The sequence below is a fragment of the Podarcis liolepis genome (genome assembly GCF_965112155.1).
Source record: "Podarcis liolepis genome assembly, chromosome: 4".
Lineage (NCBI taxonomy): Eukaryota > Metazoa > Chordata > Lepidosauria > Squamata > Lacertidae > Podarcis > Podarcis liolepis.
Genome location: NC_139558.1, coordinates 62,041,173 through 62,059,174, shown reverse-complemented (window position 1 = coordinate 62,059,174; position 18,002 = coordinate 62,041,173). Strand labels below are relative to the sequence as shown.

Genomic DNA, 18,002 nt, shown 5'->3' with positions numbered 1-18,002 from the left:
CTACCCACCCCTACCATACTACCCTTGAGTCTATGTTGGTGCTTTAACAAACACCCAGAGGGGCATTGGGACAGCCTCAGCTAGGATGCTTCAGATAGGATAGACCCTCCTTTCTCAAATCAATATGCCACTCCACTCTCAGAAATGTCCCCCAGGAACCTCTGGGGAATGTTTGCTCCTGTATGAACACATAGGTATTTGAATTATTTCCCTGCTAAGTGTGCATTCATGTTACACGGTATTTTTCTCAAAGTGAATAGATAACAAAAAACAGATGAGAATCTATTTGCTTACCACATTTCATTTTCTAATACACAGTTTTGATGAAAGTAATGAAATTAAATTGACCTTTTCCCACTGATAGGTAAACTGTATAACAGTGATTACTGTTTCTCAAAGTAGTATAAAGAAAACAGATCACCAAAAGGTCTTTTTCCTTCATCTTACTCTGTGTTTTGTTTCCTTTGAGCATCTCTTCTTTAATTAGTTGATTTCTATCTAGCCCATATTACTGAATTTATGGACAGCAATATTAATTGACATTTTGAAGATGATCATTAATAAAAGATTAGGCAAAAGCAAATGTGTATAAACTACTATCAATATTAGAACTGTGTTCTGCAAATTGGATCAATTCTCATTGATTCCTTTCACTAATCTAGAGTAATGTAGGAAGATGCATCTGAAAAAGAGTGCTGAACACACTGAAACCCTAGTGTGAGAAATGATGTGTCTTTAAAGATCACTTTGTAATGTTAAGATTGTGGAAAGCAACAAAGAAAGTCAATGTTCACTGAAATGGTTCCTGCCTCAGTTTGGTTTAAAGCAACAATCCATTTTATTGTACACATGGCCTATGCACTTAACAGATCACCTTCTGCTCTTAATTAATTTGGTGAAATCTAGATTATTTAGCGAAAATGAATAGAAGACTCAAAACTTCTAACACAGAATGGACTTCAGGCTTTAAGTAGTTTTTGTTTAATAATATGGAAATGCCAAATCATTTTAGCTGAGATCATTAGAACTGAACAAGGAACCTATGAAAACTATACAAAAGCACTTGATCATACCCCTGGCCAGTGTATCCTGGTGGAATATGTATTTGAAGTCTAATGTAAATTAGAATGTAATTTATTAGAATTAAAGAAACTGTGATATATCAGTAGTAGGCAACTAAGATTTAAATGGTGTTAAATATTGATTGAAAGAGGGAAGTCAATGGATTTAATCAACATAATTATAAATGAGTAGTACTAAAACTAAATATGTTGCATCTTTTAAATATTTATTGAACCTGTATTTAAATATTTATTGAACCTTATATTCTTTTAGAAAGTATCAACTGTTTGCAGTGTTCAGTTTTACTCTAACTCTAATTTTTTTTTATTCCAAAAAATGTGGGCAGTTCTCTTAGTGTGTGTGTGTGTGTGTGTGTGTGTGTGTGTGTGTGAACACAGAGTAGAGTCAGAGTGATACTGATTAATACATTGGCTACATTGTAATTCAAAGCAAATGTTATTCACATATGCTTGCTAGGGCTATTTGACATACTACACTTAGCATGTGCATACAGTATATCTGCTTAATGCATTAATGTGTGAGAAAGCAAACACTAAGTTTTAGAAGACATATATGTATATCTGGGGAGCCATGATTCGTTAAACTTTGCTGCAGCAAGCACATATCTTTAAAAACATAATGTATGAAGCACTCTTTACGTATGGTTAGATCTGCTGTAGCTAGCACACTGTTGGAACTATATAATCTGCTGCAGATTATCAATATTTGTTATCAAGTGCATTTCCTAAAAATAATCCAGGGCTCTTTGTGTTTGTAGTATTAGATGCAATTAAGAGACACGTAAGCATGTTCAGGAACTGTTAAACACAATTGGACTTCAGCTCACTTATTAGAGAATAAACCAACTCACCTCAGTTGGATTTACTTGTGAATACTGTAATGTTCAGAACTACATTGAACAATGCTTCACTGCATGCTTTAGTCCCATTGAAGATCTGATTTATTGCTTCTTTTGGAAAGTCAGGTGTGAACTGGTCAAGAGATGAAAAGGAGTCACTGACTTATATTCTAAGTAGTTTAAGACGGGAATCTCTTCAATGTTACCTAAGCATTCAAAGCTCTGTACAGTGGTACCTCAGGTTACAGATGCTTCAGGTTACAGACACTTCAGGTTACAGACTCTGCTAACCCAGAAATAGTACCTTGGGCTTTGCTTCAGGATGAGAACAGAAATCGCGCAGCAGCAGCGGGAGGCCCCATTAGCTAAAGTGGTGTCTCAGGTTAAGACCTCCAGAACGAATTAAGTTCTTAACCCGAGGTACCACTGTATTAATATTTAAAACAGGTGGCAACCAGCAACAAAATGTTTCAGTGTATTTCGAGCCCTAACAAGAATGTTTCAGCTCAAGGCTCTAGCCAGCTCAAGCAAGAGAGAACTGTATTTCAGGTAGGTTAAAATGGGAAATAGCAATATTTTATTTCCCTCCTGAACCACCCACCTGACACTTGCACATTAGAGGGATCAGATAAAGCCCTGAGCATTAACTCTTTGTATAGATGGCATGCAAGAAGGTTATGGAGAAACTTTGTTTTCTCCTTCTTAAATCTCAACATACAACAAGGGGCAATCCACCATGAAACAAGGGGAGATCCACCATGAATCTCTTCTCCTACTTGCTGTAAGCTGGCAGGGGCTCAAGCAGGCCAGCTGCCCCATCCTTTCCTTTTCCCTGTTGCCTGCAGCATTTCATGGTTCCACTTCTCGTAATGCTAAATCCTTGAAAACATTTGTTGGGTAAGCATTTTTTAGAATCACCTGTGCTTGGTTTGTTTTTTTTAAAAAAATACTATTACATTGCACATCTAGAGAGCCTTCTCAAATAAACAGAAGCTGCAGAGGTTTCCTTTCCAGTGATTCCAAAGCGTGGCCACTTTGTGTCTCTACGATGATATGAGAAATCTTGCACTGTAAGATTTCTCCAGGAGCTCAGGAGAAGTTGTTTACCTAGGGTACAGTTTTATTAGCACAACTTTTGTATCAATGTTATTAGAAGGACTCTAACAACAGAATTTCGTAGATGCTCGACCAGGTCTAGCATGGTGTGGCTGGAAGAGACAGAGAGAGGCAGAATCCCAAGTAGAACTTCAGTTCTAACTGCTCTAAGTTCTGGTATAGAGTAGGCCTGCAACTTACACAGGGGTTACATTCCATGGATAGTCAATACCAGTTGGGTTTAATGGCGGGTGGGGTTGCCAGTGTCGTTTTCCCCAGAACCCAGCCCCCTTTTTATTTTTTATTTTTATCACACATTTAAAGCTGAATGCACACAAGCTGTCAACTTACTGTAATAACATTTTTAGTACTGATTTGATCTCTTTTTTATTTTGTACCATGCACCTTCAAAAAACTGAAAGAGAAAGCATGAAATCTCTGCCATTTAATTTAGGAAGAGACCTGTCCTGTTGCCTTCAACAGTTATAATTCACAACATGTCCAATAGCTCCCTGCATGCAAATAATAGAATAGTGTATTAGAGAGGACTTTTGATTCAGTTGTGACAGTCTCTTTCAGAGAAGTTTTCACAGATGTTCATGAGATTACATATTACTGTGGTAGCAAAACAAATGAACAAATAAATGAGGGGTTTTCACCTTTCTCCTCTATCTTATCCACAAAGGCTTTTTAAAAAGGAGACCTCAGTAATGTAAAGGGATACATCCAAGTTGTTTTTTTTACATTCTGCTTTCTAATGGAAAGACTAGTCTGAAAAGGGGTTGTACATTTTACAAAAGAGGAAAATGCCTATCTTCCACCATAGTCAGAATATAGGTGTACTGTATTGAATAAAAGGTTTGAAATAAATATTGTTTAATCACTGTATTTATCTTATTTAAGAATCACAGGTGTTCTGAATACGTAATATCAGAAGTGCTATACTTTTTCCAAGTGGATTGATTTCTTTGTGATAATGTACATAGATTTATGAATAAAATCTAAGTACTTAGATGACTAGCTAGGATATCGTTTAAAAAAGACATTTGCAAAAAAAAGAAAAGAAAGCACACAGTACATAATATTTCTAGAATGCTACCTATTATTTCTGCATGATTTGGGGGGGCAAGGGAGATTATAGCCATATTTTTACAAGTAAAGTTTTTTGAGTTCTCAGAACTTTCTGGTGGGCTTTTATTTCAGTATGATTAAATATTGTTTAAAAAATATAGTACAATCAGCTCTCTGTATAGTTATTCTCCTACTAGCACCTATGATTCATATTTTTGCCCTTAAGATACTTTCCCCCATTTTTAAATACATTTTTGCTCTGCTGCACTATGAATGGCTTCAAACTATTTGAAAATATTTTGTTTGCAGTTTAATTTTGCAGGACTATGCTCTATGAGATTTTAAAAACATTTAAAAATGATGTCCTTAATATTGCCCTTCAGTTCAGCAAAATATCTCTTTCTGATTACTATAAACTGTTGCCTTTGCTAGATGTGATAATTCTCCTTTCCTTTGCTCCACCCCTGGATAAGAAATAGTGCTTATACAAGCCTTCCTCCTTATTTGACAAGACACTGCTTTTCCCCCTTCCTACAAAGAGGTAAAGTCCCCTGAGTCTGTAATTGCCAGGAGATGAAGCAATGATGGGGAGTGATCACAGTCAATAGCTTTGATTAACAATAAGGTAGAAAATTAGCAATGCTAGCATTCAACCACCCAGCCTCCTCTTCCCCATATGTCCACCACAGCATGTGCTGGCTGCTCTGCAGAGTGTAGACAGAACACTTCACAAGCTGTGAAATCAGAGTGAAGGTGCAACAGAAGAATAAAACTAGGGACACAGTAAACACAAGAGGAATTTTAAAACCACAAAGAATGTTGCTGAAGATATTACAGAAGTTAATCCAGCCAATGGTGTGGAAGGATAAAGTATGCTGTGTGCTGTCACTGTTTGTTTTTCTGTCATATGTGGATTTACTTGTATATGGACACTATTTGATGGAAATGGCAACTACTGTTACTACTATGACCCCAACAGCAGCTCTGATGTTATTTCCAACAGACTCTGATGACCTTGAGAGAGGAAACGACAGCGGAACACCACTTCCCACCTCAGATAATGAGGACAATTCTCTGGGCTACACAGGTAGAGTGTATCTTTCAAAACTACTACTTCCACTTTCCCATTTCCATCTGCCATTCCCATCAGTACATAACTGTTTAATCATCCTTGATGCCACTATCATAAAACACTCGTAATCAACGCAGAAGTTCAAAATACACTTCTGAATTTTTTTATGAGTTGCTTTTTTGAAGTCTGATGAAGTTGTTTACTACTGTTATTGAAAGGCATACAGTATTGTTTGAATGACATTGCTTATCCATTGTCTGGATTTTTCAGAAAACTCAATGTAATGTTTATGTCAAATACTTGATTTTTAAAAGATCAAAATCTGTTTTAATCCCTCTTATATGTAGATACAATATACTTTTTCCCCTTTTGCAAGATTCTTTAGTCTGTATTACATTAGGCATGTTAGAGCTATATCACATGAGACTACATCAAATGATTAACAGGCACAGTGACAGGATGGTGCATCAGAAATCTTTTTTCAATTCTTCTATCCTTATTAACACTGAGCACTGCACAATTAACCCTACTGTCATCTCAATTATGCAAGTGTCAACTCTGAATCTCTCCCATTGAGATTATTCATAAAGTGCTAGTCAGTATCAGCAAGGCTAGCTGATGATAATCTGAAATAACTTGATCTGTAGAAAATGACAAGTGGATTATTGCACTTTCTGCTATAGACTGTGTTATACTCCTTTAAAGAAAAGGTATCAATTTTAAGATTTTTTTTAAAAAAACACAACAACATGCATTTGTAGAGATTATTTTAATTGCTTATGAGTGGACATTTTATTAAATGTAAAACCCCATGTACGTACTTCGGTTATATAGATGGTAATTTTTATATAGATTGTTATATAGATGATAATTTTTAATCATAATTATATATATACAGCACTTTATTTAATTATACTGGCTTGCTTTACTAGTTCCTAGCAATTGTCTCTTGCAACACTTTGAAGCTCACACATTTTTACTTATTTGTTTGTTTATTTTGCCAAACTCATTTTATTTTTTTTCCTTTGCAAGAAGTGATATTATCTATCTCTCCCTCTTGGTGTGTGAAGTAGATAATACTAAGAAATGGCAGTATGTCTCTCAGACTTCTACAGTTAAAAACTACAAGGCACATCTTGGTGCCCCCTCAAAAAAAAAAAAAAGTACAAGGCACAACAGAATCTTATATTGTTTTATGCCAGATGTGTGAAATTTAAGTCAACTTACTGTTCTTTCAGACAACATAAAATGGTGGTTTCATATTTATAAGCATTTGAACTCACTCATGATCACTTATTCCACAATTCCAATGACAACATGGAGGTTTCTCCTAATTAAAGGGTTCCTTCTCTAGTTCTGTATCAGGTAAAACTCCACACATTACGTCCCATGTAGAGTTTTCAGTAATACTAAATTGAAAGAAGATCTGTTTGCACAGCAGAGCTCTGGAGCATGTTAATTGCTGATAACTTGTCGTGAAAAAAATAGCTACTATGGTGAAATTGGTGTATATGCATATTATATCTGGTGAAAGGAATTCCAGACAGGTTGAAATCTCTGTTGCTAGATATCAACAAATTCGTTATTTTGCTCTCCCCGCCCCCCTTCTCACTTCCCCTGTCCTAATTTCTTCATTACTCAAAGGCTGGTATTCTCTTGCTGCCACAAGCAATGGGAGCTTGAAGTATGGCTAGTAAATGCACCTGCACATTAAACTTCTTCCTCAGGAAACTGTGGCGTCATTCTTTTCCTGGGTTTTTCTTAGGATGGCTTCCCCATGTGACTTTGGACCAAAGGTTACAAAACTCAGATCTCCTTCTCTAGTCATACAAATACAACATAGGAAGGTTTTCTTCCTTCTCCTGCAGCTTCTACCAACCTGGTGTCCTCTAAATGTTTTGGACTACAACTCCCATCACCCCCAACCAGCATGGTAATGGTCAGAATGATGGGAGCTGTAGATGAGATTATGATGACGTAATTTTCTGTGGACTAAAGCTTGCATTATCAGATACATTGTATATTCTTCAGTAGACATGTCAATAATGGTGTGTAATGTAAAAGCCAATGTTAAATGACAAAATTCAAAAAGCAGTTTGTGACAAAAAAAAAGAACAGAAATTTATGCAAAATAAACAGTGACTTGCCTGCTTTTTTGAAGGGTCACTGTGCTTATTTTACATGAATGTATGTGCTAACTGAGAGGGACGCGGGTGTGCTGTGGTCTAAACCACTGAGCCTAGGGCTTGCTGATCAGAAGGTTGGCGGTTCGAATCCCCGCGACGGGATGACCTCCCGTTGCTAGGTCCCAGCTCCTGCCAACCTAGCAGTTCAAAAGCACGTCAAAGTGCAAGTAGATAAATGGGTATCACTCTGGTGGTAAGGTAAACGGCATTTCCGTGCACTGCTCTGGTTTCACCAGAAGCGGCTTAATCATGCTGGCCACATGACCCGGAGAAACTATCTGTGGACAAATGTTGGCTCCCTCTGCCAGTAAAGCGAGATGAGCGCTACAACCCCAGAGTCATTCGTGACTGGACTTAACTGTCAGGGGTCCTTTACCTTTTTTTGGTGCTAACTGAATATTAACAAACTCTGCTTTTTGCATTTCTTTGCCCCTTAACTCCAAACTTTAACTCGTCTCATGTGATATTGAGGAAGCAATCCTAATTATATGGTTCTATATGTAGGATTAGCATTTGATCATAACCTCACAATGCAAAGTAGTGATATGTTACATGTTTGCTTGTGTGAACATTTGACATGAAACATGAAATAATATTCTCCTGTGCCCATTTCCTTCTCCCTGCTGTTGCAACTTCTTACTGCCTACTTTGACAGTTTCTTTGAAGCCATAGATAATTCCTCCCACCCCCACAATCCCCACCATTGTCATATTATTGGCTATGCGTTTCCTGTAAATGAAGGTAACATAGCCATCATGATGATGTCAAAATGTTGCATAACCAATCAGATTCTGCTATGGGATTATGCCACTAAAGACATATATAGCAATTGTTTTCTATGTAATAGGGGAAAGAGGGAAGACAATGCATGTTTGTTACTGAGGTAACTAGGTAAACACACTCTCTTTTTCTGTGCTATATTGTGGTGATTTCATCTGTGACAAAACAGGGAGAATCACAGAATTAACAAAGTTGCCTCAGCAGATGGATATTCTTTTCACTTCAAACATTCTATCCTCTTTTGAACCCTTTCCCTGAAAAGTCCATTGGGCAAGCAGACCCAATTCCCCATGTGTATACCCTACTTATAATGGGTGGTTGGCTGATAGGTGTGGTAAACAGTCATCAACAGTTTTACCACACCTATCAGCCAATCACCCATTACCATCACCCTTCTGAGTAATACCTCTCCCCATCCTATCACTATATATAAGGGTCTGGTGACTTCTGTTTCAGTGTATCTGAAGAAGTGTGCATGCACATGAAAGCTCATACCAATAACAAACTTAGTTGGTCTCTAAGGTGCTACTGGAAGGATTTGTTAATTTTGTTTTGACTGTGGCAGACCAACACGGCTACCTACCTGTAGCTAGTCCTGTTCTGTTATTAAAAATAAAAATAAGGAAAAGAAATTAATTAAAGCCTCCCTCACGTTGGGAAACAATGGAGCAATTAATAGGCTTGTCATTAAGAATCCCTATCCACGCTCATCACACCAAGTATACTGGTGCTACAATAAAAAGGGGAGCAAATCTGAAAATCCATATCATACAGTAAATACAAGAATGCAAAAGGCCAACCACAGTGTTATCTAGATGGTACAAACAAAGAATGGCAATTGCTAAAGTGCTATTGTAGAAGCAGCCTACAACTTTCTAGTGCTTCCTCAACAAAAGCACATATAACTGTAGTCAGAAGTTCTAGCTTAATAGTCATACCAGGTTCAAGTCAACCAGCAGGGTCTGTCAACCAGCAGGGCTTTGGACTGGTGCGGCCACTATTGTGTCTGCAACCCTGCTGCACACAGCAGCCAGGACAAAAGGTAAAGGGCAGGATGATCACTGTGCAAGTCTAGAACTGGTTCTTGAACTGGGCTTCAATTAGAAATTGTGAGCTTTTTCTTATCTCCCCCATTTATTGATCAACGGCTGCAAAGTAATTTCTATGTGCTTTGTTACTGGAATATGCTTGTGCATTATAAAAAAGATGCCAGCACATTTCCTGTTTAGCCTGTTGTGACATAAAATACTGAGGCATTATTTAACAGTTCACTGAATATAGCTTATATTACACTGTTTCTTATGATGACTTAATTAGAAGCACAACTAAACATTTTCAGATAAGGTTCACTACTTCTTATTAGGAAGGTATTTACAATCCTTATTAGTGGTATATATTCAAGAGTCTTCCAAAACATTGCATACTTAACATAATATTACTTATCATTCACTGTGACATTTCAGTGGTCCCACAATATACTTTTTTAATGTGTTAAAGTGTCCATATTTTAATAACCTTATCTGAGAGGACAGGAATAGCAATGTTAAGAGACAGAAAGTCATTAACTAATATCATTTATTCTACAGAAGTAGATTCTGTTTTTTTTTTTATAATAAAAAAGCACTGTGACATGTGCAAGGATTAATTCTCTGTTTGCAAGTTGTAATTTAAAGGGTACCTAAACATGACCTACTTTTCGTTATGGGTGACTTCTATGTAAATACAGGGCAAACACCGTCTAGCAAATATTGCAGTATAAATGGAAGTTATCAGTCAAAATAGCCAGTTGCTCATAGAGCTTTAGACCTGATTTTCTAATCACAAATACTCTGTTATTTAGTGATATTCTTAGGGAAAGACTGAATATTTATGACAAAACTAATCAGTGCCTTCTACATAAAGAGCTTGCAAGTTCCAGGTCTTTAATGTCTACAAATAAGTGGTGATCATAATATTTGTGTAGCAGGAAAGATGGAATTCCACTTTCCTGGGAGTAAAACCCACGCAATTCAATAGGACTTACTTCTGAATAGAGATGGTTAGGCTTGTGCTGCAAATCTCTATAAACAAATGAGGAAGACATTCCAAAAGTAAATTGAAGAATGATTTTAAGAAGACCTAAAAAGTTAAATGAAATAGCTTTATTCAGAACTGCTTAATGAAACAAAGATTGTAAAGCTGCAGCCCTAAACACAGTGAACACAGTGAGACTTGCTTCCAAGAAAAAATGCATAGGATTACACTGCAGTGATATACAAATAAGAGGAAAAGCAGAGTAAAATGAAGTGTAGATTAGCACTGAACAGAAAGTTCCTATTTTAAAATAATTTTGTTAAAAAGCAGACGAAGCCATGCTGAAGAACTGGCATATGTATCAATAGCAAGACATTGCTAGACTGAGGATGTTTGAAATCGGTGATGATATGCTGATAAGGATGACCAAAAACAAAACAAAACCAGTTGACTTCCAAAATGGAAGGCTTAATTAGATGGATGGAAAACTGCAAAGAGATTCTCACTGACTCAGCCCTACTACAACCCTGATAGTCAACCATGACAGTCCATTAAAACAGTTCCAGTTGAATTATCAAATTCCTGGATACGATAAAGTAGATAAAGAATGGTACAGCTACTGAACAGGAGTTAATGCATGCTAAACACTGGGTGACCAAAACTAGCTGAACTATTCAGAGAAGTATGGGAAAAAGAGACTGTTCCCAAGGATTGAAAGCATAGCATTGTTGTCAAGATGCCAAAGAGGATGCCCTTGCAGATGAGAAGAATTGGAGGGGAGTTTACCTGCTCTCTATAGTAGAGAGCCTGCTGCAAAACTGTCTGAAGAAAGAGTTGATAGAGAACTATCAGGCAGAGGGAAAACAATGTAGCTTTCAGCCTGGTGGGTCATGTAACAATCAGTTACACTGAGAACATATAGGAAAAGATGCATATAATTAGTAAAAAACACACGGATAAATAGTTTTTTGCCGGGTCTACTTTACATGGTTTTAGTTTGTGTTACATGTATTTGCTGCTTTTGTGTTTTTAATTATCTTTAGAGTACATTGCCTTGAGAAGGTTATTTAGAAGACAATTAATAATTCACTGATTATGATAATCACGATGATGATGATAATAACTATTGCTGTATTCACTGTTTGCATTTTCAAGGACATACCCCCAAAATTGAGCAGTTAGTCTAATCCAACATCAAGTGCATTATCTAACTTGATTACAACCTTTATCAAAGAATAAACTGAGACATCCAACCCACTGCTCACATTTTTTACATTAAAATAATTTCATTTTAAATACGAACACAGTATACTTTAAAAGAAGAAGCACAATCAGTTATACACCTATATGAACTTCCTTTTCTGTTAAATCTATTTTGTTTTCAAACTCTAGGCCTATCCCAACCCCACCTCGGATCAAAGATAGTTATTATGAGCTCTTGGGGAGCCTAATTCCCCACCAGGCCCCTAGTTTTTACATTTTTCTTTTTTTCACTCAACTAACACTTCAGCATTCCACAAGTCTGGAAATTCACAAATGTTTATCAGGCTATTTTAAAAACTTTTTCCCCCTTATGATTTTCAAACTTACATATTGCTTAATGCATAGGGGATCCTCAGAGTATGTAAAAACTATTTCCTTATTTTTTGGATGGGCCCATTTTCCTGCCAAACCATAGTTACTTTTAAACACCTGAGTTTGTTGTTACAGGGGCTACTTATTATGGTTACAATAGTTATTGCACTCTATGATACAACACAGGGAAGACCGCAAAGGAAGGGGAGAGAAAGGGAAGCTCAAACAAACATGAGAAGCACATTGAATGCAAACCAGTTTATAGATGAGCATGTCCATGTACAACTATATATGTCCATTAACACTGATTTTTAAAAGTAGATGGACAATGTAAAACTGGGTAGTTGAGCAGTAAATGTAATAATATTTTCAGATGCTTTTGAAGAAAATGCTGAAACCCAGCAACTGAAAAAGAATTGCATTCCAAGACGAGTTCACTGTCATCCACAATGCACAATGCCCCTCTTATAACTAAACATCTGGATAAACATTTATCAGACTTGAATATGCATCCCCAGGGCACGTAAACAAGACGAAAACTGTGCAATCAGCCCACAGGGAAGCTTTAGTCATTTTCATAGGATCTTCTCATTGTCTCAAAAGGAAGATTTGCCCATGTACAGGTGTGCAAGATTAATCTCCACACATTGTTAACAGCTGTACAGTATGAATGACAACTGCACTTCTTCAGGACTTCATATTGGAATGCTAGAATCCAGACTTAGCTGAAGTGTGTGATAGTCCTTGTAAACAGAAGATGATTAGATTTTAAAGTTAAAAAGCATCCTTTCATAGCATAGTAATTATGGTGTTTATCTTTTGTTCATGGTTCTCTTTTCACAAGATTAGGAATTTGAGGGACAGCCATTACAGGGCAAATTTCCTTGGGTGAAGGGAACGCATATAGTATGTTTGTAATAATCTGTATGTTGACGAAAAACTTAAGCAAACATTCTAGAATTATGTTTTGGGAATGCTTATTTTCTATGGTGTGTGTGTGTACATATATATATATATGTATGTAATATGTAGATATATATATGTAGATATATATATGTAGAGATAGATAGATAGATAGATATCACACACACACTGTGACCAACCCTTGGATCTTCTGGTGAAGGATGGGAAAGAAAAACGAATATCAATAATTAGAACAGAGATAAATGAGGAATCACCACCTGTTTTTAAAAAACTACTTCTTCTCCAAATCTGCTTAGTAATTCTGCCAAACTAGTCAAAACTTGCTACAGGCAAATCTTCCCCTCTCCATCCTGCAGGTATTATTCAAGATGCATTCCTGAAGACTGGAACAAAGAAACATTTTTCTTTTTCAGTCAGTTTCCCATTAATGTTCATTGCTGCCTGTCAACACCTATGTCAGAACAAAGCCAAAATGATGTGCTATTTTGCATATCTTTTATTTATTTAGAAGTATTTCTAGCTTGCTTTTTATTGGAAAGGGATCCCAGGGTGGAGCACAAAAAGAAGTAAAACCACATGAGTAATAGTCATAAAACAGGGCAGCTAAAACATCAAAATCATGACACTGTATTTGCCAGCACACCAGGAATAAGAGTCAAGACAACCAACTGTGGATAAATAGGTTATATTTATTAAATATAACAACTTGAGGATCTGCAAAACCAATTGACTAGTCAGATTCAACCAGTGTAACCAAATCAACCAAATTCCGGACAGGTGTTCATTAATAGATGAGGGTAATTTCTACCCCCCATCACCTGGGCAAGTTAACAGCCGCACTCTGTGCATGCAGCAAGGTTTCCTAAGATCCTCCATCCCCACTGTGTGGACTTTGGGTGTAAGAGCCCTACAGGACAAGCACCAGCTCAGCACTGGTGGTACTGGCAGGGGATAGGGACATTCCAGGAGCATATAAAAATTGGGATGCATTTCATAATTCCGGAACTGTCCCTGGGAAATCAGGACACTTAGAGGGTATGGCATTGCAACTCTCCTCTTCAAAGTGCATCAGACATCTCCCATTTCTTGCTGAGGCAGACCTGGAGGAAGTTGAGTGTGACTAGGTGCTTCAAGGTGCCAGTACAGCTTGAAAGAGGATGAGAAAATTGTGACTATATCATTTCCATCAGGAAATGGAAGGTTGTCCCATATTCCCTTGTGTCATACATTGCAGGAAACTCTGGAAAAATCTCTCATTTCTTAGCCGATGAAGCAAGCAGTGACACCCTTCTCCTTCTCTCGGCTGGTATGGCTGACATAAGTTACACTCTTCTACCTTTGGTAGAGTTGGAAGGGAATTTCTTCGGATAGACGTTGGGGCCAACAATGTGAATCTACTGAGGAAGTGCAGAGTGCATTGTGATCTCACTTATATTCACCTTCGTCTGACCACATAGCCAAATACATCATTACTGGAGTGGGGGAAGGTAGTGAAACAATCAGCATCAAGGCTCAGCCTTTAATTCTTTCTTCAAAGCCAAAAGCCAGGCATTCTACAAAAGTGCTTTGGACCAGGTGCAGAGTGCATTTCAATCACCCATGCAGTCACAGAGATAGGCTGCCAGCATAAATATTATCATTTAGCCTATAAAATTGATATGAGTATTGGTTACACACAGAGAAACACACACATATCCACATTTATACCAAGTTAATGGCCTGAGGAATGTACTAAACTCAGGAGATTAAGTATTTCTTCTTTCATTCCAGCACAACAAATGACAACACTTTAAGTTTCTTCTGCTTTCTTAATCTTCACAAAAGCTAATTAAATATCTATCTAAATGAAGTCACTGAATGTAGTAAAATTCAAAACTGAATAGATTAAGGGGGTTTTTTTTGCATGACTTAAAGAAAAGCTTTTATTTCTACTTGAAAGATCTAGTGTGCTATAAATATTTACGTCATTGAGGGCTTTGCTGTTTGTGGCCAAGTTTTTTCTTAACATAGCCTTTTGTGGCTGAAAACACAGACATCAAAGCCACTAGGCAGATGACTTAATGGTTGTTCAGCAACAGACAGAAAAGACCATAAAACTGCAATGGGAGATTCTGAAGCTGATGTTGAGAAACCAAGAGCTCGTTCCACACGAAACATCTCCCCAAAAGTTGTAAAGATAACCACTCCAGTAGGATTAATTCTTGCTTGAGCAAGATTACCTACTGGATCCTCTTTGTGAAATAAAAATAAAAATTCTTGGTTCTGGAAAATAAATGCGTTTCAGAACAATTAAGTTTAGTTGAAATCATTTCTGTCTTATGAATCCCAAGAGTTTAACATCAAAATAACATTTCTTGCCGTCACATGCCTGTGATGGAGGAATAGGCTGTTCCATAGAGGAATACCTGCAAGACGCCATAACAGTGCATAATGCACTGCAATGGGGATGCTGCAAAATGGAGTTCCAGTAAATTCTCAGCAGCTGTTTGCCTCATTAAGTGATAAAAGCTTTTTGATGTCAAGGATATAAGGCACTTCCAGCATGCCATTTCCCTCCTTTTCTTTTTTTCTGAGAACCATTTTAAATGTTCACAAAAAGGCACAAGGTACAGGCTTCTGGGGGTTGCAGCACTTTAAAATACAGGTGAGGAAATCATATGCTTCAGTGCTTTTCCAGGTAAGTCAGCTACCATGATGTTGGGAACAGTTCAGTCCCAGTTTCTTTTAGATGTACTCATTAGATGTACTCAGGAGACTTTTGACATTGCATACTTGAGTGTTGTTCAGTCTGCCACCTGCATCCTGAAGTAGTACATTCCAATGTGATGGATCCTAAAGGTTTGCATTAGGGCTGAGTTATGCAGGTGCTGAAACTGGAATACTGGGGGCGGGGTTTGTACTGGATATACTGGATTACTTGTAACTGGTGACTCGTTTCTTAAATTCAGCAACAGGATTTCACCCCAGGACATATACTGCCACAGGGGCCGGATTAGAGCGACCAGCGGGCTGGATTACGCCCCCGAAACAGACTTCGGACATGTCATACTGAAACAACTTGAACCACTCAAATGAATTGAATTCATGTGAACTAGTGAACCCATAAACTTTAGAATGAAATTGAAAAATAATGTCCCAATAATGTGCAGTTATATTTGGTGCTTGCTGGGCACAGTTTAATATCTTCTGAGATATCCTGAGTAAACTGCATAGTTTTGAGATGTCAAAACCCTTACTCTAAGATTCCATTTTACTTTAATAGTTTTAGCTGTCTGTGGCAGGAAGGAAATGTTATTGCTGAGTACCAAGAAAAAAGGATCCAGAAACTGAAAAAAATGTTTTTATTACCTATTCATAGAGTTTTAACAAATATGTATGTGTCAGGGGTTCAGGGGCAGAGGCACATGGGAGGCAGGAGAGGGAGGACCATTGGGCAGAGTCCGAGGACAGCGAGGAGGAGGAGGACTGTGGCCCAAGGGACTCCATGAGCTTTTCCAGCAAATCAGGGGATTCCCAGGAGGGGGCGCCTGTAGCCAGGGGGAGAGGAGCCCCAGGGGGGACTCATCAGGGGGAAAGAGCCAACAGGGAATCCCAAAGCAGCAGCTGGAGATCAAAGCCGGCTTCCCCTCCAGAGCGTAGGGAAGGGGGGGGAAGTTCCAGTGTGTCAGGAGAAGCAGCTCCGTTGGCTGGAACGGAGGAGAGGTCAGAACAAGCCACTCGTCCGGAAGGGGAGGGGAGCAGTGAGAGGAGTGACGTAACCGTCAGGAGAAAGGTTGGAGGCTGGGCGCGTGCGCCAAGTTCAAATGTGCAAGCGCGCGGGGAAACGGAGAGCCCGGGGGAGGAGCCAGGTCCCAAAGCCCGCAGGAGGGAGGGAGAGCCATCGGGAGATTCAGCGTCAGAGGAATCCAGGAGGGGCGGAACTCCAGCGGGCAGAAAGACCCTGCGGAAAAGGAAAGACAGGAGGAGGTGGAACAAAGCAAGCATCTTAAGCTGGTGTAGGGGAGGGACCGACTCAGAAGGGACTCCAATGGTCTAAGGCAAAAGACGTGGGGCTGCACGCCTCGGTTGTGGTACCAATAATGAACTGCAATAAACATCCTTGTATATAAGAAGAACTTGGCGTTCGTCTTTTGTGAGCTGAGACCTGAGGCAGCCCTGACAGTATGCGTTTCATTTCATCTTTAATGAGTACAAACTGCAAGGTCTTATGCAGGAGGATGCTAACATGTTTCAAAACAGACAATTGTTAAATACTTTTTTTTTTACTTCATCCTGGGCTTCTTTGGGAAGAAGGGCAGGATAGGAATTTAATAAATTTAATAATAATAATAATAATACTGCAAAGGTTGGGAACCTTTGGCCCTCCAGATGTTGCTGGACCACAACTCCCATCATCCTTGGCTACTGGCCATGCTGGTTAGGGTTGATGGGAGGCAGAGACCAACAACATTTGGAGGGCCATAGATTAGAGCCTTGCTCTAATGCTTGCAGAGGGAGAAGAATTGATAAACTGTTTTGCTCAAGGTCTTCTGGTCTTCTGCCAGAATACTCTGTGAGTATTCTGGTCTTCTGCCAGTACTCTGTGAGTACTCAGTCACAGAGGTTTGCATAACAGAGCCAAAGGTCTGTTGACTCATCTCAATTTCCAGAGGTTCTTTGCTGAACCTTTTTTTAATAGTCCAAGATTGTATATAAACAACCAAAAAATGAAACAAACAAATGATTTGATGACAATCAAACATGCTGGGAATGTGGGCTTGGGAGAGCACATCTTTGTTTGAGACTCTGTCCTGCCATGTGATGCTCAAAATCTTCCTGACACAGTGCATGTGGAAGGTGTTGAGGTGTTGCAGCTGACAGGTATCAGTAGCCCACATCTCACTACCATAAAGTAGTGTGCTCAGCATGCAAGCCTAGTAGACCGTCATCTTGGTATTGATCATTATCATCACATTCTCCCATACCCTTTTGGACAGGCGAACCATTACCATAGCTGCCTTGGCAATACGCTTTTCTAGCTGGTTATGCTGGAGCCCAGGTAGATAAAACTGTCTAGTACCTCAAGCATATGGTCACCAATGCTGATATGTGGCATGCTGGTGATATCCTGACCCAGGATGTTGACCTTTGTCAGGCTGGTGATGGGGCCAAACTCCATGTGGATAGCTAGATAGCTCAGTTGATTACAGCATGGTGCAGGCTTGGGTAAAACCGTTGATTACCGATAGATTCTATATATCTTCCTCGAAGTGTGCTATCAAAGCTGCGTCAAGGTCCTTATCCATATCTGTCGGATAAGGACCTGCTGCACTTTTGTCTTGGCATGGAGATGTGCCAGGTTGAACAGACACCCTTCACTCCTTGA

The 18,002-nt window shown here is 38.6% G+C and overlaps 1 protein-coding gene across 2 annotated transcripts in view; it reads left to right on the top strand.

The window, feature by feature from the left end:
- ROBO1 (roundabout guidance receptor 1) overlaps positions 1–18,002 on the top strand; it is a 571,660-nt gene that overhangs the window by 234,390 nt on the left and 319,268 nt on the right. For both annotated transcript variants that reach the window (XM_083498490.1, XM_083498489.1), the window contains exon 3: positions 5,091–5,174. In XM_083498490.1, coding sequence (XP_083354616.1) covers positions 5,091–5,174 — 84 coding nt within the window. The remainder of the gene's footprint in view (positions 1–5,090; positions 5,175–18,002) is intronic.